Genomic DNA, 27755 nt, shown 5'->3' on the forward strand with positions numbered 1-27755 from the left:
GTTTGGAGTTTAATTAAGGATGGCAGCTGGTGGAGCTAGTCAGGTGTCTCTGTGATCCATTCATGTCACAAGAAACCAGTTGCACTTTGTTTTTCTCAGTATATTTTTCTTGCCTCCCTTGGCATTGCCCATGGCATTATTCTGTTGCTATTGGTATGGCATAAACTTATTCCTCAGATGCAGAGAGTTCAGGCAGGGACCATGCTCTAGAAACAGAGAAACTAAACTGGTAGGAAACTATGTAAACTTGTGGCAGATTGAGCATTCTCACTTGGGATGTTTCTTATGTTTATGGCATAAGGTTTATAGGAAAATGTTTTATGACTATCTCCCTGTTTAAATATAACTATTTATACCTGTGATTAAATTAAGAACATCTTGAGGCTTTTAATACCTGGTGGGAAAGGACAAATATAATTGTAGCCTACCTAGTGTCCATGTTATTGGTGGCACCCTTTAGGGTAGACAGATGGCAGTGACAGGGAGACTGTCTCCTGCTCAAGCTAACCAGACACAGGGAGGAAATAAACTGACTTAGAATCACACAGTGTCAGGTAGCAGCAGGATCTCAGCACTAGAGGCTGAGAAGGTTTCTGTCATAAAGAGAATGGACTAAATAGGGATGCTGTAAAAGTAGGCATGGAAGTTGAGACCATCAATTGATTTACCAAAAAGCACCCTTTAAAGTACCAACTGTGATTTTATAGATACTCTTGAACTGAAAATCTCTAAACCATACACTCTACTGAAGTGGAGGAAGAGGAAAAGATTAAACCTTGGCTTTTAGGTTTTCCACAGGGTCCCTGGGTGATGCAAACAGTTTGAGCTTGGTTGCTAACTGAAAGGCTGATGGTTCTTAACCACCCAGTGGCACCCCAGAAGAAAAGCCTGGTGATTTGTTTCTGCAAAGATTACAGCCAAGAAAATCCTATAAAGCTTAGTTGCACTCTGTAATGCATAGTGTTTCCATGACTTTGAGTTGACTTAATGGCAATGATTTTTTTTTTTTTTTTGGTTTTTGGTTTTTATGCTTGACATATTAGTGACATTAGACTCAACCAGGGTAGGAGTATTGGAAAAATTTCTCTAAAATCTTCTGAGAGGCATCATATTTTGGGAGACTGGGTTGGACAATATATATTTTATGGCATAAGGTCTTTAAGGAAATGGCTTATCATATAAGTGTGTACTACTTGTAATATATGTGCAGTTAAATCACTTCCTCAACTTGAAATTCTGCCCTGCACTGCCAGTTGCCTGCTGCTCAAGTCCCATACAAATGAGTTAATTACCTGTAGCCGGAACCGGCTTTGAAAACAATGCCAGAAACATAGAAAATAAAGTCTGTAATCTCCTTGTGTTATAGTCTCTCCTCTGTTAAATCATTTTCATAAAGAGAGTTGGGTAAATTCTTGTAACACCAGGCTTCTAGGAAGACTAGGTTTTTAGAGTTCCTGATCACAGAGACCCTGAGTAGAAGTATATTAAGTAGAAGTGTACTCATAATAGACCAGTAGCCTGTGGGATGCAGTTACCCATTCTTGGCCTGTTGTTGTTTGTTGCCATCAGGTAACCTATAGAGTGTTCAGTGACTGATTTTTGAAAGCAGGTCACCAGGCCTTTCTTCCTAGTCCATCTTAGTCTCAGAACTCCATTGAAACCTGTTCAGCATCATGGCAACACCTTTCTATGGGACTTGAGCATTGGCTAGGAACTGGACTCAGTTCTCCTGCATGGAAGGCGAGAATTCTACCACCAAATCACCAGTGCCTCACTGTTCCTGACTTGGAGGAGGAGCAGGGCTTTAAAACTTGTGGAGGCAAAGAATATACAAATGATTGGAAATTAAAGGGAACTTATGGATCACCAAATCCATTATCTTTATTTTAAAAATGAAAATGCTGAAGTCTGAGAGGTGATCTGTGCCTTGATAGCAGGCTTGCTTTAGCTTTAAGTTGACACCACAGAAACAGCTTTAGATGACTCAGTTTCAGGTATAGCTATCAGTGACTTCTGGCACTCACTCCTCATTCTTGTTATTCTCATGGTGTCAGTGTTCTGCCAATATGTAGGAAATAAAAGCTTGGTAATGCAAGAGGATTACAAGCTGTATTCCCAAGGAAAAATGATGTATCATGAAACTGGATTGTAAGCGCCTGCACGATAATGATTATGTTTTCACTGCCATCGAGTCGATTCTAAGTTCTAATGACCCCCACCTATTGACCCCTATTGAGTTTCTGAGGCAGTAAATCTTTATGGAGTAGATTGCCTAGTCTTGCTTCTGTGGAGGGCTGATGGGTTTGAACCACCAACCTTCTGGTTAGCAGTCAGATGCCTTAGGCACTGTGCTACCAGGGCTCCTCTCAATATTTTAATAATATTTTAATTTTTAATATTTTCATTAGTTCCAGGACAGTGTCATGTTATGGCATAGATTTTGGAGCCAGATTGCCTGGATTTAAATTCTGACTCTGTCAACAAGAAGCCATGGTTTTAGGCAAGTGATCTAACTTCTCTGTGCCTTAGTCTCCTTAATTATGTTGGTCTTGTTATTATTTACAGTCCAGTTGATATGGCTGGCAATCCCATGTGTGGAAAGTAGAACTGCTTCGTAGGATTTTCAAGGCTGTGACCTTTCAGAAGTAGATTGCCAGGCCTGTCTCCAGAGGCACTTTGGGGTGGGTTCAAACAGCCAACCTTGCGGCTAGCCATCAAGCACTTAACTGCTTGTGTTACCCAAACCAGACCCATTGCCATGGAGTTGATTCTGACACACAGCAACTCAATAGGACAGAGTAGGACTGCTCCATAGGGTTTCCAAGGCTGTACATATTTATGGGAGCAGACTGCTACATCTTTCTTCCACAAAGTGGCTGGTGGGTTCAATCTGTAGACCTTTTGTTGGCAGCCTAATGCTTTAACCATTGTGCTACTCGGGCTCCTGTAAACTTTGATGATAATAGTCCCTAGGGTCATAAGTCAGAATCAACTTGATGGCATTAAGTTTGGATAATACAGGGTTATTGAGAGGATTACAATAGTTTATATAAGCAAAACACTTAGAGTAGTGCCTGGCACAGAGAAAGTGCTAGTGAGTGTTAAAAACTCACTGCCATTGAGTTGGATCCAACTCAAGTGACCCCTCTTTGGGTGTCTGAGGCTATATCACTATGGAAGTAGATTGCCTAACCTTACTTCCAAGGATTAGCTACTACTAAAATCAGTATCCACCACTTGTCTGTCAGTTTGTTGTACTGTCATGGCTTGCATATTGCTGCATGGCTAGAGGTTTGTTGTTATTGTTGTTATATGCTGTCGAGTTGGCCCCGACTCATAGTGACCCCTCCTTGAGTTTCCGAGGCTGTACAACTACAGAAATAGATTGCCCAACCTTCCTTCCGAGGAGTGGCTGGTGGGTTTGAACTGCCAGCCTTCTGGTTAGCAGTCACATGTCTTAGGCACTATGCTACCAGAGCTCCTGGCTGGAGGTTATGCCACTGCAATTTCTTTTTGTTTTGTTTTTTTGTCAGTTGTTTTCTATTTTATTTTTATTTTAAGAGCTTGTTTTACATAGAATATTATGTGTACATTTAGTTTCACTCCCCATTTACTATGTCCAACCCTAACCCAGCTCCTCCCTACCCTATAACCCCTCCTCATATTTATGCACTCCTGTTTGCCCTGCATTTCCTCAATTTGAGTGTTGGTCCTCTGGTGCCCTGTGGGCTATTGCTCTAAGGGATGTATTACCATAGAGTATGTGGGTGGGTCATCCTGGGTTGAGTGATCTGTGTGTACATCTTGTTAACTATTGGGCTGAGAGCCAGCCCCTGGGGGTACATTTTATTCCAGGCACAGAATGTATTTCAGGGCGATAGTATTGGGGGTCTCACCAGATTTCATCTGATCAGTAATTCTGGTCATTATTGACTTTTTGGATTTTGTTCCACGTTTTCCCTCCCCCACTCTATCCAGGATCTCCAGTTTTGATCCTTTCCTGAGTGTTTGGCATTGGTAACCAGGCACCATCTAGTTCTTCTGGTCTCAAGAGCCATCATGTCCTAGGGCTGATTGATTCCAAATGCCCTTGTTTTTTTGCACTCTTCTTCTCTTCCAACGATAGGAGACTACTAGCTGTATCTTAGATGGCCGCTTGAAAGCTTTTAAGATCCCAGTCATTACTCACCAATGTAGGATGCGGAACAAGATTTTTATTTATTTTGTTGTGCCAATTGAGTCTAGTGCCCCCCAGTACTATGGTCCTGAGTTGGTAGATCCTTTGGATCTCTCTCCCACAGTGTCTGGCTGTCTGTGAGGGATTACTCTTTATCTGTCTCCTTTTGTTTCTTTAAGGATTGAAGGTATTTTGTATCACTGGTGTCTGTGCAAGATTAGCCTCAGCTGAATCTATCCATGGTCTAGAGTATACTTCTGTTCACTGTCTTCCATCTGATCATCTCAAGTGTTTATGTGTTTATCTGTAGCCTGATGTTTGGCATTAATGTGTGCCACTGAAATTTCATAATACCAGTAGGGTCACCCATGGTGGACAGGTTTCAGCAGAGTTTCCAGACAAAGAGAAACTGGGAAGGATGGAGCAGTCCACTTCAGAAGAAAATGCCGACTGAAAACCCACTGCCATCAAGTCAGATCCCACTCATAGTGACCCCTCCTTGGGTTTCCAAGGCAGTATCACTACAGAAGTAGATTGCCCAACCTTCTCTCTGAGGAGCAGCTGGTGGGTTTGAGCCACCAGCCTCTGGTTAGCAGTCAAACGCCTTAGGCACTACACCACCAGAGCTCCTTATGAATAGCAGTAAAACACTGTCTGATATATTACTGTAAAACTTGAAGAGCTATGAAATACTGTCTGATGTAGTGCCCGAAAATGAGCCCCTCAGGTTGGAAGGAACTCAAAATACAACTGGAGAAGAGCTGCCTCCTCAAAGTAAAGTCGACCTTAATGACATGGCTGGAGTAAAGCTTTCAGGATCTTCTTTGCTGATGGGACACAACTCAAAATGGGAAGAAACAACTGCAAACATCCATTAATATTTGGAAAGTGGAATGTCTGAAGTATGAATCTAGGAAAATTGGAAGTTGTCAAAAATGAAGTTGAACAGATAAAGATTAATATCCTAGGCATTAGTGAGCTGAAATAGACTGGTACTAGCCATTTGAATCAGACAATCATTCAGTCTCCTGTGCTGGGAATGACAAATTGAGGAATGATGTGGCATTCATTGTCACAAAGAATGTTTCAAGATCGTGTCTGAAGTCCAGTGTTGTCAGTGATAGGATAATATCCATACACCTACAGAAACAACCAGCTAATCTACTATTTAAATTTACACACTGCGGTATAGTAAATTACTTAGTGTGGCTTTTCTACCCATAAGTCTTTGTAAACTCCAAGGTGGGATTTTCTATGAGCAACTGAGGAGCACCTGATTGCTGAAGTTGTCTACCTGGAGTATTTCTGTTGGGCATGGCACAAAACAATGTTCTGGGAGGTGCCCACTCTCTCTCAGGTGCTTAGAGTTCTGATGCTATGATTGGCTAGTTTGACCACCCTGCCGGGCTCAAAAGGAGACCTCCCAGAGGCAGAACTCTCTCTGACTGCTGGTTGAGGAAGACCTGCTGCCGAAAGAGATGTGCCCCTGAAAGAGACACATGTTGCTGGGAAAGAGACGCAAGAGACATGCATCGCTGAGTGAGACATCGAGGGACCAGCACTGCTGGGAAAGAGACTGTGAGAGACTGCTGGCTGAGGGACGGTGGGCTGGGAGAGAGACTGAGCATTTTTCCTGAACTCGAATTGTAGCCTGGTGCTTCCCTAATAAACCTCATAATCTGTGAGTTCTGTGTGGCGACTGCAGCAAATTATCGAACCCAGGAGAGAGGTGGTGGTGCTTTGAGAGGAACGGTTGGTGAAAGGGCTGGAGGGAGGCAGCATGTCTGGCCTTTCAGTAACAGGCCTTGGGTTACTGCTGGTAATCCTGTCTTCCTCTTGTGGGATTAGAGGAGGTCAGAACATGTGGCCTCCTTGCCGTTTTAGCAATCACGCCAACCACCAAAGGAAAAGATGAAGAAATTGAGGATTTTTACCGTCTTCTACAATCTGAAATTGAACAAACATGCAATCAAGATATATTGATAATTGTTGGTGATGAGAATGCAAAAGTTGGAAACAAAGAAGAATCACCAGTAGTTGGAAAATATGGCCTTGGTGACAGAAATGACACTGAAGATCACATGATAGAATTTTGTTAGACCAATGATTTATTCATTGCAAATACTTCTTTTCAACAACATAAAGGGTTGGCTATACTCATGGACCTCACCAGGTGGAATACACAGAAATCAGATTGACAACATCTGTAGAAGGAGGTGATGGAAAAGCTCAATATCTTCAGTCAAAGCAAGACCAGGAGCTGACTGTGAAATAGACCATCAATTGCTCATGCATAAGATCAAACTGAAGCTGAAGAAAATTAAAACAAGTCCACAAGAGCCAAAATACGACCTTGATTATATCCTACCTGAATTTAAAGATCATCTGAAAAATTAATTTGAAGCATTAAACACCAATGACCAAAGACGAGATGAGTTGTGATGACATCAAGAGCATCATACTTAAGGAAAGCAAATGGTCATTTAAAAGAGAAGAAGAGAAGAAAAGACCAAAATGGATGTCAGAATAGACTTTTAAACTTGCTCTTGAATGTAGAGTAGCTAAAGGAAATGGAAGAAATGCTGAAATAAAATAACATAAGTTTTCAAACAGTGGCTTAAGAAGACATGTAAAGTATTGATATGTGCAAAGATCTGGAATTAGAAAACAAAAGGGAAGAACACACTTGGCATTTGTCATGCTGAAAGAGCTGACAAAAAATTTCAAGCCTCAAGTTGCAATATTGAAGGGTTCTAATGGGAGCTCTGGTGGTGTAGTGCCTAAGACATTTGACTGCTAACCAGAAGGCTGATTGTTCCAACCCACCAGCCACTCCTTGGAAGGAAGGTTGGGCAATCTACTTCAGTAGTGATACTTCCTCGGAAACCCAAGGAGGGATTGCTATGAGTAGGATCTGACTGGATGGCAGCGAGTTTGTTATTTTTGATGGGCAAAATATTGAATGATGCAGAAAGCATCAAAAGAAGATGGAGGGAATACACGGAGTAACTCTATCGAAAAGAATTGGTCAATGTCCAACTATTTCAGGAGATAGTATATGATCAAGAACCAATGGTATATTTGTGGTAAACTGTGGTCAATGACATGAGATAAAGTATATGTGAACTGCTGTATGGAAAGTGAATTTGCTCTGTAAATCTTCACCCAAATCACAATTAAAAAAAAAAAAAAAAAAAAGAACCGGTGGTATTAAAGGAAGAATTCCAAGCTTCACTGAAGGAATTGGAAAAAAAAAAAAAAACCTCCAGGAATTTAAGGAATAGCCATTGAGATGTTTCAACTAAGAGGTACAGTACTGGAGCCACTTACTTGTCTATGCCAAGAAATTTGGAAGACAGCTGCTTGGCCACCTGACTGGAAGAAATGCATATTTGTGTCCATTTCAAAGAAAAGTGATCCAACAGAATGTGGAAATTATCAAACAATATCATTAATATCACATGCAAGCAAAATCTTGCTGAAGATAATTTTAAACCAGAAGGCTGACCATTCAAAGCCACCAGCCACTTCTCAGAAGGAAGGTTGGGCAATCTACTACTTTGTTGATACTGCCTCGGAAACCCAAGGAGGGGTTGCTATGAGTTGGATCCGACTTGATGGCAATGAGTTTGGTTTAGGTTTTGGTAGCAGTATATAGACTAGGAACTTCCAGAAATTCAAGCTGGACTCAGAAGAGGACATGGAATATGTAATGTCATTGGTGATGTCATCTGGATCTTGGCTGAAAGCAAAGAATACTAGAAAGAAGTCTACCTGTGTATTATTGACTATGCTAAGGCATTCGACTGTGTGGATCATAGCAAATTCCGGATAACATTACAAAGAATGGGAATTCCAGAATAATAATTAAATTCCCTTTAATTATTCTCATGAGGAACCTGTACATAGACCCGGAGGCTACCATTCGAATAGAACAAGGGGATACTGTGTGGTTTAAAATTGGGAAGGGTGTATGTCGGGGTTGTATCCTTTCATTGTAGTTATTCAACCTACATGGTGAGCAAATAGTCTGAGAACCTAGGGTATCTGAAGAAGAATGAAGCATCAGGATTTGAGGAAGAACCATGAACAGCCTGTGATATGCAGATGACACAACGCTGTTTGCTGGGAGTGAAGACGACTTGAAGCACTTACTGATGAAGATCAAAGACTACAATGTTCAGTATGGATTACACCTTAACAAAAAGAAAATGAAAATCCTTACAACTGGCCAATAAGCAACATCACAATAAACAGAGAAAAGATTGAAGTTGTCTGGAATTTCATTTTACTTGGATCCACAATCAACACCCATGGAAGCAGCAGCCAGGAAGTCAGACATCATATTGCACTGTGGAAATCTGCTGCAAAAGACCTCCTTAGAGTACTGAAGAGCAAAGGTGTCTTTCTGAAGACTTAAGTGTGCCTAACCCAAGCTGTAGTATTTTCAGTCACTTCATGTGCATGTGAGAGAGCTGGACGGTGAATAAGGAAGACCGAAGAAGAATCAATGCCTTTGAATTGTGGTGTTGGCAAAGAATATCGAAAATACCATGGAATGCCAGAAGAACAAATAAGTGTCCTAGAAGAAGTGCAGCTGGAATGCTCCTTGGAAGCACGAATAGCCAGACTTCATCTCACCTACTTTAGTCATGCTGTCCGAAGGGACCAGTCCCTGGAGAAGGATATCATGCTTGGTAAAGTAGAGAGAGTATGAAAAAGGAGAAGGCCCTCAGTGAGATGGATTGACAAAGTGGTTGCAATGATGGGCTCAGGAACAGGAAGCATGGTGAGGACAACACATGACGGAGCAGTGTTTCGTTCTGTTGTACCATGGGGTCACTATGAGTCAGAACTGACTTGGCGACACCTAACAACATAGTCAGTCCACAGAGAATGCTGTCTTTAGCTTTTGTTGAAAAATGTTCCAGAGTAGGCATGAATATTATGATGTTAATTGAGCACATAATAAATTAGAATGATTATTGTAGGGATCATCAATTCTTAGTCTGGACATTTTTTCTTTACTCCCTATATTTATTTACTCCCTGTATCTACTGCCACTTTTTGCACTGTGTTATCTGGATTTTCTTAAGGAGTAAATGGATTCCCTGTGTTGGTCACTGTTGTGTAAAATCGCATACTGTCCACTGCCTTCTTACACATCATTGTGAATGTGATCCCTGTGGCTTTTTTCCTTTGGTCTCACCCACTTATTGGTGTAGATCAGACTGCCCCTCCTTTCCCTTCTTCAATTGTGTGTATGCTCTTCTCCCATGTATGCCACCAACTCTTACTCGAGTTGATCCTGATGTCCTGGTCACTGTTCCTTTTAAGACTTGGGCTTTTCTTCTTCCTGTATCGTAGAATGCAGCTTAAAGTCCACATTAACTTGAATAAGGGAAATCCATCTTTTATACTCCTACTCATCCATCCAACTGTCATTTTGATGCATAGGCTCTTTGCCCTTGAGATGTTTTTGTGTGGCTGATGCCTGACTGATACGAGTAGGTATCCTCATTCTGGTTTTATCTCCACAGTATGTTCCTCCAGATCTCTGCGTCTGCAATTTTGTGCTGGAACAGTCCCTCTCTGTCAGAGCCCTGCAGGAAATGCTTGCCAATACAGGTGAAAATGGCGGTGAAGGGGTGAGTACCAAAGCCCCAAAGCAAATTTTGTATTTCATTTCTCAAGGTTTGAACTGGAAAACCCTAGGACCCTTGAGATAATTTATGGAGATAATAAACATTTCTCCCTGGGTTTAGATTCCTCTTTATTTTGAAACCCTAATCATGCTTCCTTTGGATTGACCAGCTTCTACCAGAAAATATAAGACACTACCATTGTACTGCCTGTACAAGGCATGAGACACTGAACCAACTCCCCTCCTTTCCCTCAGTCCTCCAGGGAACGTGGACTGATAAAACTTTGAGGTTGAGTGTGCCTGCTTATCAGGCTCTTCTTTCTTAGGGAAGTTTTGGCAGAGGTTTATGACTATTCCCATGGAGTACACCCTGTTAGGAAAGTTTGGAAAATATTTCCTGCAGAATGGAGAGTCTTTGTCATGGGCCCAGAACTCCATGGTGTCACTCAGGATGAGCAAATAAAGAACTCTCTTGAGTTTGTATTGTCTGTAAAATGATCCCTAAATGAAGGATGATGTTTCATATTTCCCGTATCAGAAAGTCTCCCAGGAAAGACTTTCACCAAACAGTTCATAATCTTCCTGACACTTTCCTTTCCCTAATGACCCACATTAATTTATGATCAAGCACTTTAATTCTGCTGCCAGAAAATCTCAAATCTAACCACATCTCCCCATTCCTCACAGATATTCCATTAGATAACTATTCTCTGTCTTCTAAGTTAGCACAACACTCTTTCTTAGTTGTTACCACAACTTTCTTCTAGTCTTACCCCTTCCTGCATTTTTTCACTCAAAAGTCATAATGAAAATGCAGACCTGATCATTATACCTCCCTGTTTTAAAATCCGTTAATGCCTTCCCATTGCCTTGGGAGAAATTCCAAATTCCTTAACCTGGCAAAAGGATTTGGTCCCTTCTCACTTCTCTTGCCTACCTCTCACCACATCCCACTGGCACTCAGTGTTCCAATCACAATGATTTCCTTTCACATCCTCAAACATGCCAGATTCTCTTTTGCCTTTGATCCTATGTGTCAGCTTTTCCTTCCACTTGGAACAGCTTTCATTCCCTTCTCTCTCCCCTTATGTAATCTCTACATTTACTACAAGGACCCAGTGTAAATATCAGATCTGCTGAGAAACCTTTGCTGGCCCCACAAGTCTGGGATTGGGTGACTGCTTGGACATTCAGTACTCTTCCTATCATTGTTCTTATCACTTTGTACTATAATTACGAGTTTAATTTTCTGCCTCCCATATTGGAACTGTTTGCAATACCTAGCACAGATTATTTTTATTTGACTTGAATGAACTCATGCACGATACAAAAGTGTCTCTTTTAATGTAGAAAAGATAATGCCTTTAGATTCAAGAGAACTAGTATTTACATTTAGATCATCTTCCATCTCTTAATATGATTTTAGGTGAGTCTTCTAATCTCTTAATATTATATGCTAAATTCTATGATTAATTAGATCTGTAACACAAACACCAAATATCTGTGATTCTTAACTTTTTTGGTTTACAACAATATGCCACCTGAGTATAGCTTTGCTTTGTTCCTTAGTGCGTTAACTCCGATGAGACTTTTTGTCCCTTTGTGTGATGTATACCCAAATGTATGTTCTCTTCCTCCTTATGTTATAACCTCAGCACCTTAGTTTTTCCTCCATAGGTATAGACACTCAAACATTGGTAGTTCAGTGGAATTTTTTATTTGATCACCCTTTGGTCATTATTTACAAAAATTTTGATGTGGGATGTGGTTGATTTGAAATATCACCCCTCTCTGTCAAATGAGATCAATTAGACCCTGCCTACTTATTACCCCAGGATAGTAATTGGGAAGATAGAGGAAAGCTATGTTAACTGGAAAATCATTTCTCAGGTATTCTCTTACCTTTTTTTGTTCAAGAAGTGTATTTTAAAGGACTTTTTTTTTTTTTTTTTTTTATCATTTGGCTTGTGTGGTTTAGGGAGTCCTATAGATGAGAAATCAAATTCAACAGTTTTGGTTATAATCCTGCTGGTCTGTGTTACCAAGAACTTATTAACTGTCTTAACTTTGTTAGTCCATTCATTTTCCAAATAGAATGTAAGACGGACTTAATGACTGGAACTCTTAGTTTTGGAACATATGAATTAGATTTACCTTAGTTACCAGTCATGCATAGTAGAAATATACTCAGTATATCTGTTTCAGGGGACATCTTGAATTTGTAATATTTTAAAACCAATACTTCAAATTGTCTTGTGTGTTCTACTCCCTTTGAAAACTAGAGCTAGAATAATTAAGCCAAGACATTTTTATCATTAGCTATACACTGGATAGTAACAATGACCATGTCAGGTCAGACTGAATCCATGTGTCATATTGCCTTTCTCTTCTCTTTTACTAAACAAAGCGATATCTTATGGTTATTTCCCATATTGACACATTATTACTATTACTACTAGTAGAAGTTCTGGTAGCATAGTGCCTAAGGCACTTGACTGTTAACCAGAGCGCTGGTGGTTCAAACCCACCAGCCACTCCTCTGAAGGAAGATAGGGCAATCTACTTCCATAGTGATACTGCCTCGGAAACCCAAGGAGGGGTCGCTATGAGTCGGGTCCGACTCGACAGCACATAACAACAACAACAACACTAGTAGAAGTAGTAATTAGAGACCCTAGAGCTAGAAAGAAGGGACTTGAAAAGAGATGGGAGAGAGTACTGTTTTAAGTGATGATTGATTATTTTACTATTTATAGATGATTCCACTAAATAATTACCTGTACAGCAGTTCTAGTCCCTATAACCTTTTAGGAACTCTTTCACAATTCCATCTGGGTTGTCAGTCTTTAGCATGAGAAGTACCGTTTTTATATAACCTCTTCAGTATGATTGTCTTTTCTGAAGTGATTGCTACTCACATTTACTGTTAGTACTTAATTTGATATTAGATTATAATATTCAGCAGGGAAGAAAAAGAAAATTAAAGATGGGAGTGAGTTAACATGACAGACCATAATGATTCTCTGGAAAGCCTGGGGATGTTTGAGTGGGATGGAGCCATGGCATGCTATTCCATTCTGTTTGAAAATAGATATTTACTGCTTTTAGATAGATGTTACTTTCACTAATGACCATGACTGCCCCAAAATAGAATGCTTTGAAGAGGGTGATTTTTCCCTCTAGTTATAAATTGGTCTTATATGATATGTCACTGCTGTGCAGCAACCAAATATGTTTAAAAAAAAAAAAGACTTCAGTTGTTTGTTCATTCACGTGATGAGTGTCGAAAAGTCTTTCTGCAAAGATTGACAATTCTGCAGCAGTTTCTCCTGCTAACAAAGAAAATGAAGGTGTCTAGCCAGATTTAACAGCAAAAAGCTTTAAAAAAAAAAAAAATTACTGCTGAAATGACCTTAGCTACAGCCAGTAGCACTGAGAGCTAGCTTTATATTGAAAAGGAGATTAAATCAGGAGAAGGACCAAAAACCAAACCAAATTCACTGCCGTTGAATCAGTTCTGACTCATAGTGACCCTATTTGGGTTTCCAAGGCTGTAAATCTTTACAGAAGCAAACTGCACATCTTTGTTCTATGGAGTGGTAGGTGGGTTTAAACCACCTTAACCACTACACTACCAGAGTGTCTGAGGAGAAGGACCAGATGCTGAGAATGTTTTGGTGCTTCTCTGAGTCTGCCCTAGTTGGGCTCATCCTTGGATCAATTCAGTGCAGTGAATTATGAGGTATCACTTTTCTAGCCATAGTCTTTGTAACTCCCACCGGATTGCTGAGTGGGACCATGCAAATAAAGTGTATTAGAACTCTGATATTGGGATTGGTTAGTTTTGTCACTTTTCCAGGCTTAAAATGAACCTTCCTAGAGACAGAAAGGGGATCTGACTGCCATCAGGAGAGAAAAACTGGAGGTAAAATAGTGCGCGTGCTTCAACCTGAGAATGCTGCACTGGCTCTGCTTGGCAGAGACGCCTGGCAGAGAGATGGTGGCAGGGGAACGAAGAGACACAAGACAGAGTGGTAGGCTTTCTGGCCCATAGAGTGAGAAAGTTGTGTGCCCTTGGGCAGGAAGCTCACTGGTGGAATGGGGTGCATGTCGGTGTACCTGTCGGCAGAGCTAAAAGCGCTTTGTAACACTTGATGGAGCAAGGTAGAGGCCAGGCCAAGGGGCCAAGGGCCAGAGAGGTGAGCCAGAGGGCATAGCAGAGGGGAGATTGTCCTCATCAAATAACTGTACCCTGAGCATGTTCCTGAACCTGAATAGTAACCTGTTACTTCCCTAATAAACCCCAAAATCATGAGTATGCTCTGTGAGTTCTGTGTGGCCATTGCAATAAATTATGGAACCCAGCAGAGAGGTAGTGAGTGCCGTTGGAGGGATGGTTGCTGTCAAAGTTGGCAAAAAGCCTGGAGGGTGGTGGCAAGTCTGGCCTCATAGGAATAAACCTTGGGCTGTTGGTGGTGATTCTGTCTCACCCTTGTGAGGTTGGAGAAAGAAGAAGCTGCCACCATGCCCTTTTTGCACTTAACCTCTGATCTAATCCTATCTGATAGTCTACTGGGGAAAATCACCATGAGATAGATACTTGGCACTGCAGCCAATTAAATGTCTGGAGTTTGAAGTAAAATTCCTACATCCAAGTATTAACATATTTTTGTATTTTTTGATTGATTTTTCTTTCCAAGAGACCTTCAATTTAAGGACTAATCAGCCAATATCAGCAGGATAGGACTAGAAAGATGTCACCACTTCATTCAAGACCCTGAATCCCCACCATCCTGTAGAAATGATTTTAAATGTAGAGGAAGCAGCATTTGTACTGAGGAAAGATCAGGCAGATGTGTTTTCAGTCTAGGCACTATTGCATACTAGGTAGGTGACCTCTGTTGTTGTTATTGTTATGTGCCATCGAGTTGGACCCGACTCATAGCGACCCCTCCTTGGGTTTCTAAGGCAGTGTCACTATGGAAGTAGATTGCCCCACCTTCCATCCAAAGAGTGGCTGGTGGGTTTGAACCACCAGCCTTCCAGTTAGCAGTCAAGTGCCTTTAGGCACTATGCTACCAGAGGTGACCTCTAGGTCACATTATTTCTCCTTTCTGTACCTTACTTTCCACACCCTCAGAATGCAGCCTACTTCATGGGAGTGTGGTGGGAATTAAATGAGCTAAGTACCTAGCAGGTGCCACTGGTTGTTGTAATGAACATTGTTTCATTTCTTCATTTCTGGTCCACTTCTTCCTGTCACAGATCCTTCAGGCATTTTTTAAACTGCCTCTGAGGAAGGAGAGTCCCATACTGTATGACCAAGAGCTCTACATGGGTTTTGACATAACCTGCCATAATGTTTCTAAAAATGAGAGGTGTTGATAAAAGTAGTTTCCAACTAACTCCTTGTATTATGACTGTGGTTTTCCCTCCAAGGTAACTTAATCACTGTCAGACCTTTACAACTAAAAGGAGAGATGAAGTATATGTATAAAATGAGCTAATGCTATGTATTCAAGGCAAGTGTTACACATCAATATCATGATTAATTAGGCAAAACTTTACTGGGAAACCTGTAAAGTGGTTTACAGATTATGAAATTTGAGCCAGATACTTGGGTTTGAATACCAGCTCCTTGTTTGTCAAGATCATACTTGAGTTTAGATGTTAAAGTATCTTAATGCTAACACATAATCAGCCTTCTAATGTTGGTTGGGTATGTGACCTGGAAAAACATTACTTCTGCAAGAACCTTTCTCTCAAATGTCCTCACTGAGAGGTTCTTTGTTTCACTGTGCTACTTGTGTGTGATAATCCCATTAACTCTAAAAGATGCTTCGGGCTCCTTTCCTTTCCTCTTGTCTTTAGAGTGGGGAGTTACACACTCAGCCCAGTTGCCAGAGAAATGCACATGTATGGGATGGCACATTTGTGAGCTGTTACAGCTTCTTTGAGGGTGACATGCTAGTGCCTGCCAAGAAGGGAGGGCTTGTCTCCTGGCATCACATGATCTTTTAAATGGCCAACGAAGCATCATCTTACATTAATGCTATATTCTTCCTTGTAAAGGTTATACTTACCTTGCAGCCTAAGTCAGGACATTATCCACCTAATAAAGTCACAGAAGGTAACAATAGTATTAATGTCTCATAAAGTTGCATCCATTCTGACACTGTTAGGTGATGAACAAATTAGAATGCACACTGATGAGAGTTAGAAGCCCCTCCTCTGAAGTCTGAATTCTGGCTATGCCCAGATTTAAAGATGTTTGTGTAGCCGTCTAGAATGAGGAAGGCCTCTTTCTTCCTGGTTCCCTGCATTCTCACGCATAATTTCTGTTGATAGAAGAGAAGTGGTGCCCTTATCATCCAGATTTAGCCTCCTGATCTGAGGTTTCTGCCTTCCCTTCGCAATTGTCAGGAAGAGCCAGAGTGAAAATTTATTTCAGTGCTGATGGGAAACTAGACTAATTGAAGGGGTGATGTACGTAACTTCAAATAAACCTTATCCCTGATTGCATTTTAAGATGATTATTAAGTAAACCATTTAATGAGTCAACTCTAACAGTATGTAGTTCGTCTTTAGAAAAGGATATAAGATTTCCTTTGGGTAAAAAACAAATACAAAATCACTTCTATACATGGTGATGTAAATCATAGAACCTACCCATGTATTCATTGAAGCCTTGAAAGCCAGGCTGACATTTGTTGTTGTTATGTGCCATCAAGTCGACCCGACTCATAGCAACCCCTCCTTGGGTTTCCGAGGCAGTATCACTATAGAAGTAAATTGCCCAACTGTCTTTCCAAGGAGTGGCTGGTGGGTTTGAACTGCCAGCCTCTGGTTAGCAGTCAAGTGCCTTAGGCACTATGCTACCAGAGATGTTAAAATTTGGAAATTCCTTCCTACTGGCTGGTAAAAAGTCTCTACCTCAAACACTCTAATTACTACCTTAGTGCCCTCACTGAGGACCTCCCCAACCCCAGCACCTTACATGTTTTTAATTTTGGGAATTATTACCCCACCACTTAAGTAAAGGAACTCGGTGGTATAGTGATTAAAACATTTGCCTGCTAACCAAAAGGTCAGCAGTTTGAACCCACCAGCCATTCCATGAGAGAAAGATGAGGCAGTCTGCTTCCATAAAGATTTACAGCCTTGGAAACTTTAGGGGCAGTTCTTTTCTTTCCTGTTGGATCACTGTGAGTTGGAATTGACTTATTAGCAGTGAGTTTTTGGTTTATCACTTACATGGAGTCCCTGGATGGTAAAAATGGATAACATGTTCGGCTGCTAACTGAAAGGTTGGAGGTTTGAATCCACCTAGATGAACTGGATGCACCTGGCAATCTACTTCCAAACAATCAGCCATTGAAAACCCTCTGGAGCACAGTTCTACTCTACGTGTGTGGTCACTGGTAGTCTTGATTGACAGCAACTGGTTTTATCACCTAATTGGTAAGAGCAAGATGCTGTGTCTTTAAATCTTTAACTTGCTTGATTTAATCTGCTAACTCTGCTAGCTTTTGAAAGGGAGTTCTGGTAGCTTAGAGCCTAAGGCACTTGACTGCTAATCAGAAGGCTGGTGGTTCAAACCCACCAGCCACTCCTCAAAAGGAAGATTGGATCATCTACTTCCGTAGTGATACGACTCAGCAACACATAACAACAGTAACAGCTTTTGAAAGGGAGAAAAATGACATTCTGATCTTAGCTGCTTCCCTTTCTCTTTTAGCCTATACCTAGTCATCAACATCTATAAAAATAGTATTTTTATAGTAACAAAATGATGACCAAATCTGTTTGGTAAAATACACCTTTCTATTCAAAAGTGTGGCTGGTTTATATATGTCAAAACCTACTCTTTAAACCTGCCCTTCATTAAATAAATAGGCTTTATCTTACAGATTTATTCAACGAGGTAGCTTCTTTTGGTGACAAAGCTGGGAGTCAAGAGGTTTAGGTTTAGTTCTGGCTCAGCCACAACAGGAAATCTGTCTAATCTCTTACAACCCCTGGGCTTTGATTTCCCCATCTCAAAATTATGACATCATTTAGATGAAGAAAGAAGCATGATCCTTCTGTTGGGTTTAGTTGTAGTGCAACAAGTTAAAATGGAAAAGGGTCACAAACTCAGTTCTCTGGTATGGTCTAGTGGCTGTAGCCGTCACTGATTAGCTATGATTTCCTGGCCTCTCGTATTTTAGGCAGAATGAATAAACCTGCTATTCTCTTTCTGGTTTGGAGTGGGAAGAGAGAAGATATTTCCAAAGTCCATCTACGAAAGCAACTTAAAACACTAAGTATTGACTGTGTAATTTTTATATTTTGAGACATGATTTTCCTGTGGAAAATTATTGGTATAGTCCATAGATTTGGCTCCTCAAAGAGCCTGGTTGGTTATTTTAAGAAATACTAATGAGAGGCCTCCAAGCAACAGTTTTAAATGGTTCTTCACAGACCAAATTTGCCATTAAACATATGCCTCTCCTGGTCCTCCTCTCCTTTCTCCTCTCAGTGTTCTTTTTCATTTATTCCATCATTGTGGGATTTTGTACTGATATAATGTATTTTAATGTTTCTGTGATAAGCTGATATTTATGAAAATAGCTCATATATTAAATGCATTTTTGGACTGGCCTTTAATGACATGGCTTTTAGTTAAAATATGTCATCCTAAAGACCTTACTTGGTGGTGAGAAGGCACTTTTAAAATAAATAAATCTGATTCATTGATAGAATGTACTATTTTTGAGGGGGAAAAAAAATCTCCAATTGCTTGACTTAGATCCTGACCTTTGTCTGTGGGTGGCTTGTCTTGTGTAAGTGTGATTATGGGAAGTGCTGCAGCTGAGTCGAGACTACAACATGTTGCTAGCTTACTGGTTTCTTAATGACATCAGCACTGTACTGGGGAGGGGGGTGGAGTATTTAAGACAACTTTTGTGTCTGTTGTCACTTCCAGCTAAATAAGTACTCACCAGATAGGAAATCCATCCCCTTTATTCTCCTTGGGTTTTTTTCTATAGTGAGCATCAGTAGTTTTCAGTTTTCGGCAAGCCCTGAACACACTAAAATATCCATTTGCTGTTTTGTTTTTGACTTTGCTAGCTCAGTGATCTCTCTGAATGGGTATGTTGTTCACTCCTTTAATATACATGTACTTTGCATGGACAACTGACTCCAGCTATATTTGTAATGAACTGGGCCTTTCATTTGTAAGTGTTCAAGGCAATTTCCATTCTTTGTGCCTCTGCAATTTGAAAAAACACCACTGTGCCGTACACTTCGATCTTGTGGAATTAGAGGTGGCTGCACACTTGGAAACTAGTTGTAGAGCAGCTTGTTAAACCAGTGCTCTATAATTAAGAGAATGTCTGGCTTGTGGACTCCTTTTTTCCCTTTGAGACACTGAAATTGTGTTCAGAGTCTTCTTTTTTCCCTCAGAATGTGGTCTTAGACAGCCTATGGCCCAAGGTTTCAACTTGTGAAATGACAGAGGTGTGCAGCCTTGTCTTAATTCAAGCTCCTTGTGCTTCCAACCACCTCCAATGCTATTATGCACTTCTAGCTCTGCTCTTCTCGAAGGCTGGAGTTCATAATAAAAATGAAAAAAGCTAGTTCAGTACTTTCCCTTTCTCAGGCAGTGTCCCCAGTGAACCAGCAGAAGACTTAAATGTTAATTTCAGCAGTTAATAATAACCATTAAGGTTAACTAGCTTTTTGCATTTCTTCATACCCTAAGTAGAAGCATTTTCAAGTGAAAGAACCCACAGAATTAATTTTTAAAGCTCTAGATTCTGTCAAATCCTCCACTTTCTAAATGTAGTGCTCCAGTTCAGCAGAATTTCTTTGGTAAAATTAGCTCATGATGAAGTCAACATCTCATATTTGAAATCAGTGTGCCTGTGTGATGCTGCTGTTGTTTCACAAATGTGATAACACTTCACTTTGCTAATGTTACACACACTCTGGAGTTCTTTTCATCTTGCTGTGGACACTTAGAATAGTTTTATCATAATAACTTCAGTCATCTTAGAAAGCTTGAGCTTCTTCCCCATGCCTGGACTTAATGATATTTTTTTTTTTTTTTAAATTTCATTGTAAAAATTTAAACATCTTTATTAAAATTTCATAGAGCAGGGATTGGGGAAACTAACCCTTCTTCAGCATTAATGTGTAGTTCTATTCTTAAGGAAAATGTTTTGAGAAGAGATTGTATTGAATTTCTTTAGAGAAATCAGTGTTTATTTGTGGAGTTTGGGCCAGAGATGGGGTTGTAATAATGGATTTCAGCTGTGCTTTTAGGACTTCGCTTTAGTCCTAAATTGTAAGACATTTGATTTATGGAAAATTTCTTGTTTTAGGACCTTCGCTTACCTTTTGAAAAAGAAAAGCTTTTGGAATTCACGAAATCCTGGGAGGAGAGAAACCCTCAGTGTATTTATTAGAACTTTCCTTCGATAATGTAACTTACTTTTAATAGCTACCAGAGTTTCAGTTATACATTTGGGGCTGGGGGGAGAATTGAGTGAACTAATATATTTCCATCTAATGAAGTTTAATAAAAGCACCTCTTTGGATATGTAGCATGGTGTCAGAGAAACCTTGATTTCTGCTGGCGTTTAAATCCTTACTTGAGTAAAAATGATAACTCCCACTATCTGGTGTTAGAATAGAAGGATCTGGAATGGTCAAGTGGCATCAATGGAGAGCAAACAGAAATAAGAACGAGAAGATTCAGGAGAGCGATGGAGTAAAGACAGCACTAGAGTGGCCCCCTGCAATGAAGAAGAGGAAAGCTGAAGGCAGAATTGTTCTGTTATTACCAGGTGTTTTCTCCTTGTGCCTAGTGCTCGAGCTTGTGCTGAGGAGGAGGCGGTGCTGACCTTCTTTCCTGAGCCCGCAGATGTTGCTGTGAGGTGAAGGAGAAAAATGCATGACGAGTCAAGGGTTGGGCATTCTAGCCTTGGTTCTGCCACTCTGGGCCTTGGTCTCCTCATGTGCAAAATGTGGGCTTTGAGCTAAATTAGGTTCCTAAATATCTGTCCCAGGATCCACTAGTGTCTGCCAACAGTGAAGAATTCACAAGTTTGCAGGAAAATGAGAAGCAATGTAGGAATTTTTTCATTGAGCTAATTTATAAATCAAAATGACTGCATGTATTCATCATCTGGGATTATATCCTCCTTTGTGTTTTTATAGTATAAGGTTATAAATTGGTTAATTATTTTTTGAGATTTTAGTGATGATAGGTGGCAGCTGATAATTTTCTTTAATGCCTTTTCTGGGCAAAATGTAAAACTGGCAACTATTAGCTCAGTTTTGCTGCTTTTGTATAAATTGCACTGGATCTTAAAATTGTTCATCTGTGAGGCCTTTTCTTGTGCACAGCTCTTATGTTCCACGTTCTAGGTAACTTTACTAAACACCAGAGATACATTTTGGTTTTTGGTTGAAAGGTTGTTGCTTAATTTTTTTTTTTCTTTTTTTTTTAGTATGACAGCATGACAGTCAGGTACAGCCTTGTTGGTTGTAACCATTAACCTCCTTTATAGTTAACTACAGGCCTGATCTCTGATGGTGAGGAGAGGCACACTGAGTTCATAGGCACCAGTTGTGCTTCCTTTTGTTCTTGTTATTGAGAGAAGTTTGGAATCAACAAACGATAGGAGTCACCTACCACCGTGTCATTGTGCACCTGAACTTTAGGTTGCCCCAGCCCCATTTCTCTGCTGCTCATCTGCTTTTATAAGGTGAAGGGGCAAGAGAACAAGAACAAGAGAATTGTTTCCAACGGCTGACTTCCATCCAGTGAAAATGACATAGTCTCCAGGAAGCTTTATTCTGAAGAACAGTTTTTGGGAATTTGCTTAAGAAGGTGCTTTCCCTTGGCTAGAAGCTCTGGTGGTCCAGTGGTTGAGGCATTTGGCTGTTAACCAAAAGGTTGTTGGTTCAAACCCACCAGCCACTCTGCAGGAGAAAGATGAGGCTGTCTGCTTCCGTAAAGATTTACAGAGTTGGAAACCCTATGGGGAAGTTCCACTCTGTCCTATTGGGTCACTATGAATTGGAATTGATTCAGTGGCAGTGGATTTCCCTGGCTAATTTCCTGAATCCTACTCTCTGTGTGGGGGCAGCCAGAGTTGGACATTCAGGACAGGACCTGTTCCCTCCTGTGTCTGATGAAATTTTAGAAAATAAGTTGAATGCATTATTTATTTATTTACTATGTGTATGTCTTTAAATGATTATTTTTTAAAGTTTAAGGCTTGGTTTTGGGCATCTTTAGAATTATCAGTGGAATACAGAAATCTCTAGATTTTATTTTATCAATGAATACAGATTACTGAATTATAATCACAGGAACATCTTTAGTCATTCCATGCTGAGCGCTATGGTACTGTTTTTTCTGAGACATAACCTTGCACTAACAGTTCAGGGCTCAGCCCAGAGGATGAGGAGGCATTTTGCCCCAGTGGACTGCAGGACTGTTTGCCCATGATATTTTATATACCTTGTGCTCTGCCCCCATGAAAATTTTTCCATGCCTCTTTGATAAAGGGATTGTTTGCAAACTCTGATCCACTGTTAGGTTTTATACAAACCTGATAATAATGACCTGATGTAATATCTCAAAGTTATATTCTTTCTGTCACTCTTTAAAATGGGTTTAATAATATGTTTCTACACCAGTGTAATCTAGAGATTTCCAATAATGGGGGAAGTGGGGGTAAATATTTAATAAAGTGCTAGTGTTTCAGAACCTCTTGCTCTGCCCAGGGTTGTAAATAGTGTGGTGTACCTCAACAGTGCAGTGTGACTCCTAGTTGTACTCCTGTACCCCATTCTGGCCAGACCTAACCCCTGAGTGATGCTAAAGGCCTGGGAAGCCATCTGAGCAACAGGAGACACAATTCTCTGACTCTAGACAAATGACCTAGGTCACTGGGAGAATGAATGACAGCTGTTTCCCAGTTCAGTGTTCCTCCCATGCAGGTGAAACAACTCAGATTAACAGAACCTTGATGTTTTAGTGACATTGATTTCAGTCAAAGGCAGTGGGAAGAACAATAGATCTGCAATATGCCAAGTTAATAAAAAGTTAGCCTGTTTATATGGATTTTCAATTCTTGCTCTGATATTCTCATTCTTTTCCTATGCATAGAAGATCCCTGTTGAACTGTATCTCTCCCCCAAGTAGAGCTACCTAAGCCATGATTACTCTACCTTTAACACTATTTACTTCATTTGCAATTTTTTATTAGATTTTATTCAGTTGGGCTATGTTACCAGGGCGACTAGGAACAGTGAGTTCACCTTGCTGAAACCCTGGTCCTAATAGATTTAGTTCTCACTGGTTTCTCCTAATTTTTTGTGCTTGCAGGAATGCAAAACATTCTTGAGTTCTGCCAATCCCTTTCTTCCATTTTTCTGTCCATAAGGACTCATTAACTTGTGTACTTTTTTGTAAATGTACAAACTTACTTCATATTAATTCTCTTAACTAACTTCAGTGTTTTGTTTCTTTCATACATCTAATACATATCAGTCAACATCTCCCACATTTATACTTGTTTTTCCAAGCTGTGAAAGGCAGGAAACTATTTGTTTATCCTTCTTGTTTCATTTCTTTTTTCCCTTATGGAAATTTGATACTAAAATATAGTTCTAATAGGAGAAGAAAATTACTACTAGTAGTTTGAGTTTTTATATAGTTTAACAGAAGAAACTAATCACCCAACCCTTTCTTCTGAAGAGTGATGTCTCAATGGTAGTGTCTTACAAAATATACCAAACTAACCTGTGAACTTGGGACCATAGTCGCAGGGGACATCAAGCTCTATTGGCATAACATGTTGTTGTTGTTGTTGTTATGTGCCGTTGAGTCGGCCCCGACTCATAGCGACCCCTCCTTGGGTTTCCGAGGCAGTATCACTACGGAAGTAGGATTGCCCAACCTTCCTTCCGAGGAGTGGCTGGTGGGTTTGAACCGCCAGCCTTCTGGTTAGCAGTCAAGTGCTTTAGCCACTATGCTACCAGAGCTCCTACATACTACACAAAAACATGGTTCCATATGCTACTTTGGCAAGTAGCAACTGGGATTTAAAAGCTTGCTAGTGGCCATCTAAATGCAGTGATGGATCTCTCCTCATCAGAGCAAAGAAGAATGAAGAAAACCAAAGATGCATGGATACAATTAGTCCAAGGGATCCTCAGTTTATATGATTATGAGACCAGAAGAACTAGATGCTGCCTGGCTACCACTGTCAGCCACTTGGAGGGGGGTCTATGTAGGAGATCCTAGATAAAGAAGCAGAACAGAACTCAAAATCATTTAAAAAAAAAAAAAGGACGAGGTTTGCTGGTCTGATAGAGCCTGATCAAACTACTGAGACTATGGCCCCTAGCTGCCCTTCAGGTCTGGGATTGAACCCATTCCTGTGGCTTCCAGCCAAACAAAAGACAGGTGTATAAGCTGAACATTTACATTAGGTAGATACACTCCTTGGAGAGATCAGTCATGCAAGAATGGAAGGTCTATATTCACAAGGAGACAGCTCAAGGGGCAGGAGTGCATGAGAGGGAAGGACACGGGGCAAAGGTAACTGGAGAGGAAGTGGGAAGGGAGCTGTTGCCAATTTGTGGTAAATTGTAGTCAATGTCATGAGACAAAGTGTATATGAGCTGCTGTATGGAAAATGAATTTGCTCTGTGAACTTTCACCCAAATCACAATAAAAATTTTAAAAAGTACCAAAATAAATTTAGTTATTTCTATATTCTACATATCCCCATGTTCCATCTAGTAAGGGCCACTTTAATTTATTCTTAGGTTCTAAATCAAGCACAAAGCATAGGCAACCCTGAAAAATCCTGTTTTAAACATAAAAATAACTATCCCTCCAAACCAAGTGGTTTTCATATCTACTGGATTTACTTTATTTCACTTGACATGGAGAAGAAAATCCTAGGATATCGCTAACTTTTCTTAACAAATCCTAGTGAATTCCAGAGGAAAAGGCTTCTGAATCAAGCTTCCCAGTGTTTCCAAACTTCTCTGAAACTTTGCTACACTTTTTCCAGATGTGGTCCAACAGATTATAGACAATTCAGTATACAACCCATAAGTTCTTGCACAGTACTCTTTTTTTTGTCCTGGGTGGAGTGTCTGCAGTTTTCAGACTGTGTCTAAAACAATAACAACAAAACTTGTCACTGTAGTAGTTCACCAGTAAAGGATAACCTGGGTCACCATTTTAACGAAACAGGAAAAGCCAATTATATTACCCAGTATTCTATTACCTTCTAAATCATCTTTCTCATTCATGTCTTTATTTTATAATCTATTCATTGAAAAATTACATCAATCAGTATAAAAATAAATAAATAAAACCTCACTGCCATTGAGTCAAGTCCAACTCATAGTGACCTCTCTTTGGGTTTCCGAGGCGGTATCTCTACAGAAGTAGACTGCCCGATCTTCCTTTGGAGGAGTGGCTAGTGGGTTTGAACCTCTAGCCTCTGGTTAGCAGTCAAATAAATGGCTTAGGCACTATGCCACCAGAGCTCTAATCAATCAATATAGGACACTTATAATTAAAACTAATGATCACTGCTTAAACACTATGCTGTATTCCATTCATGTTTTAATACCATCTTATATTCGAGTCTCTCTTGAAATAGTGAACATGTCTTAAAATAGTTGTTTTCTCTTTGATGTTCAGATTTTTACTGCTTGGTCAGAGGGAGCACATGTTACCCTTTTTAGAACTACCAAAGATATCTTTTTGAGAGCATCTTTCCTTTGCAAGAATAAGGCACCTTAGTCCCATTGTTATTTTTCTATCACAGACATGACACTGAGAAACTCTTTAGTTATCCCTGGTTTCATTTCATAAAGAGTAATATTAAAGACCAAATTCTTGTGCTCAGGATGCATATTCCACTGCCCCCCATAACTATAGAAAGGAGGTATTAGTAACCGAAAACCGAAAAACCAAACCCACTACCATCAAGTCAATTCCAACCCATAGCTACCCTACAGGCCAGAGTAGAACTGCCCCATAGGGTTTCAAAGACTGTCAATCTTTGTGGAAGCAGACTGCCTCATCTTTCTGCAGTGGAGCAGCTGGTAGGTTTGAACCACTAACCTTTTGGTTAGGAGCATATAATTTAACCACTATGAAGTTACTTAAATCATCTTAAAATTAGTTACTTAAATTATCTTAGTGATAAAATGAACATTTATTTTGTTTTTGGAAACAGCATGAATTTAAGGTTCATAATGATCAATACTTTCAGTCTGTTTTCTTTTCCCTGCCTTCCTTAAATATGAGAGCTTATCAAACTCTTTTTCTCTCATTGAGCTGACAGAGTACCCGTGGTCAACAGCTGTGTTAGTCTGCTGTGTTTCTCAAAAAAAAAAAAAAAAAAAAAAATGCTTTCTCCATTTATTTACAAAGAGCTTATGGAAGACCTACTATGTGTCATTTCTGTCTCCTGGAACAATTTTCTAGTGCATCAAGGGAGATTTTCTTTGATTCTTCAAGTTGCATTAACATCTGTGAATGCTTATTGATTACTAGACAGTAATACAGTTTCCAGTCATTTGTGTAGACTGACATCTGGTCTAACTCAAGTCAGTCTTTCTGGCTCTCTCTTGCTCTCTCTCTCACCATGGACTATCACCAGTTTCTCCTCTCAAATAATGTATTTGCTTTTTCAGGTTTCTAAAGATCATTCATAGTCAGCAGTGATTACTCTCAGTGTAAAGAGCAGAGATCAGCTGCAATGTTCTTTTTGGTACCAAGTCATCACTTTGCATAAGTGGTAACTACCAACCCTGTGATTGATTTGTTTTTTCCTCCATCCACTGATGGAGGCAAACACTGTCACAACTGAGATTTTAGGGATGTGTGTGTGTGTGTATGTGTATGTGTGTTGTTTTTTCCCCAAAAATCATGAACCAAACTTGGGTGTTTTTGAGCCAGCTCTCTCCTCCTCCTCCCTCATATAGCAGATGTTGATTTTAGTGTGTATCCCTCCTTTGTCCATAATGCCTGCCATGGTTTCTTGCAGCTCAGGAGAAGTGAGGTTTTACTGTCGATCCCCGTAGGTTGTCCTCCTCATGTCAGTGTGATGAATTTGCTCCTCGTACAATAGGGAGAAAATAGATCAAATGGTTCTGGCTTGCTCTCTCTAGATCCTGACTTCCATTCACAGATCAGCAGAGGAGACTTTTTTTCCTCTGAACTTTTTATTTTTCTTTTTCATGGAAGAGCTTTTTAAAAATAAAAAGCAGTGGGTGGGAGAAACACTTGGACCCAAACCAGGCCTCTGAAAGGTGGGCTTTTGAAAGCAGTCGTGTGAATAACATTCCCCAAGTGTTAGATGATTCAGAACAACTTCAAAAGACACTGCAGACACTGAGAGGAAAGTAGAACATTGTAAATAAGATTGCAGAATACAAAAGTGTACTTTTTAGGGCTGGGGACCTGCAAGGCACAAAGAGCATAGTAACAACCTAAGATCAGAGGTGTTGGATGCTGTGAGGAAAGTATGACCAAGGACTAAGAGAAGACATAGTGAAAGTCCTTATCTCTCTGTCCCACTGTGGACAGGTTGTGGTAGCAGTGTCTGACTACCTCTAACTTCACAAGGCAGGAGAAGGATCCAGATCAACAACCCAAGACTGATTCCTATGAGGGAGAGGTCAGACATATCACCACCCTGTAACCTTTTCACCAATTCTGACACCAGCTTTCCCTTCCATGATAGTCTCTACACTCTGCTGGATTTATAATTCATTGCAGTGACCACATCAAACTCATAGACATTACTCAAAATTATGGGGTTTATTAGGAAGTAATAACAGGTTACAATTCAGGATCAGGAAGGCTTAGGATACAGTTCTTCAATTGGGGCAGCC

At 40.2% G+C, this 27755-nt stretch overlaps 1 protein-coding gene across 1 annotated transcript in view; it reads left to right on the plus strand.

The window, feature by feature from the left end:
• The window catches only part of RYR3 (ryanodine receptor 3), a 585899-nt gene that overhangs the window by 72870 nt on the left and 485274 nt on the right, over positions 1 to 27755 (plus strand). The window contains exon 3 of the mRNA XM_007940521.1: positions 9718 to 9825. Within this exon, the coding sequence (XP_007938712.1) occupies positions 9718 to 9825 (108 nt within the window). The remainder of the gene's footprint in view (positions 1 to 9717; positions 9826 to 27755) is intronic.

This window comes from Orycteropus afer, unplaced genomic scaffold (assembly GCF_000298275.1).
Source record: "Orycteropus afer afer isolate SDZICR_OR568_19922 unplaced genomic scaffold, OryAfe1.0 scaffold00068, whole genome shotgun sequence".
NCBI lineage: Eukaryota > Metazoa > Chordata > Mammalia > Tubulidentata > Orycteropodidae > Orycteropus > Orycteropus afer.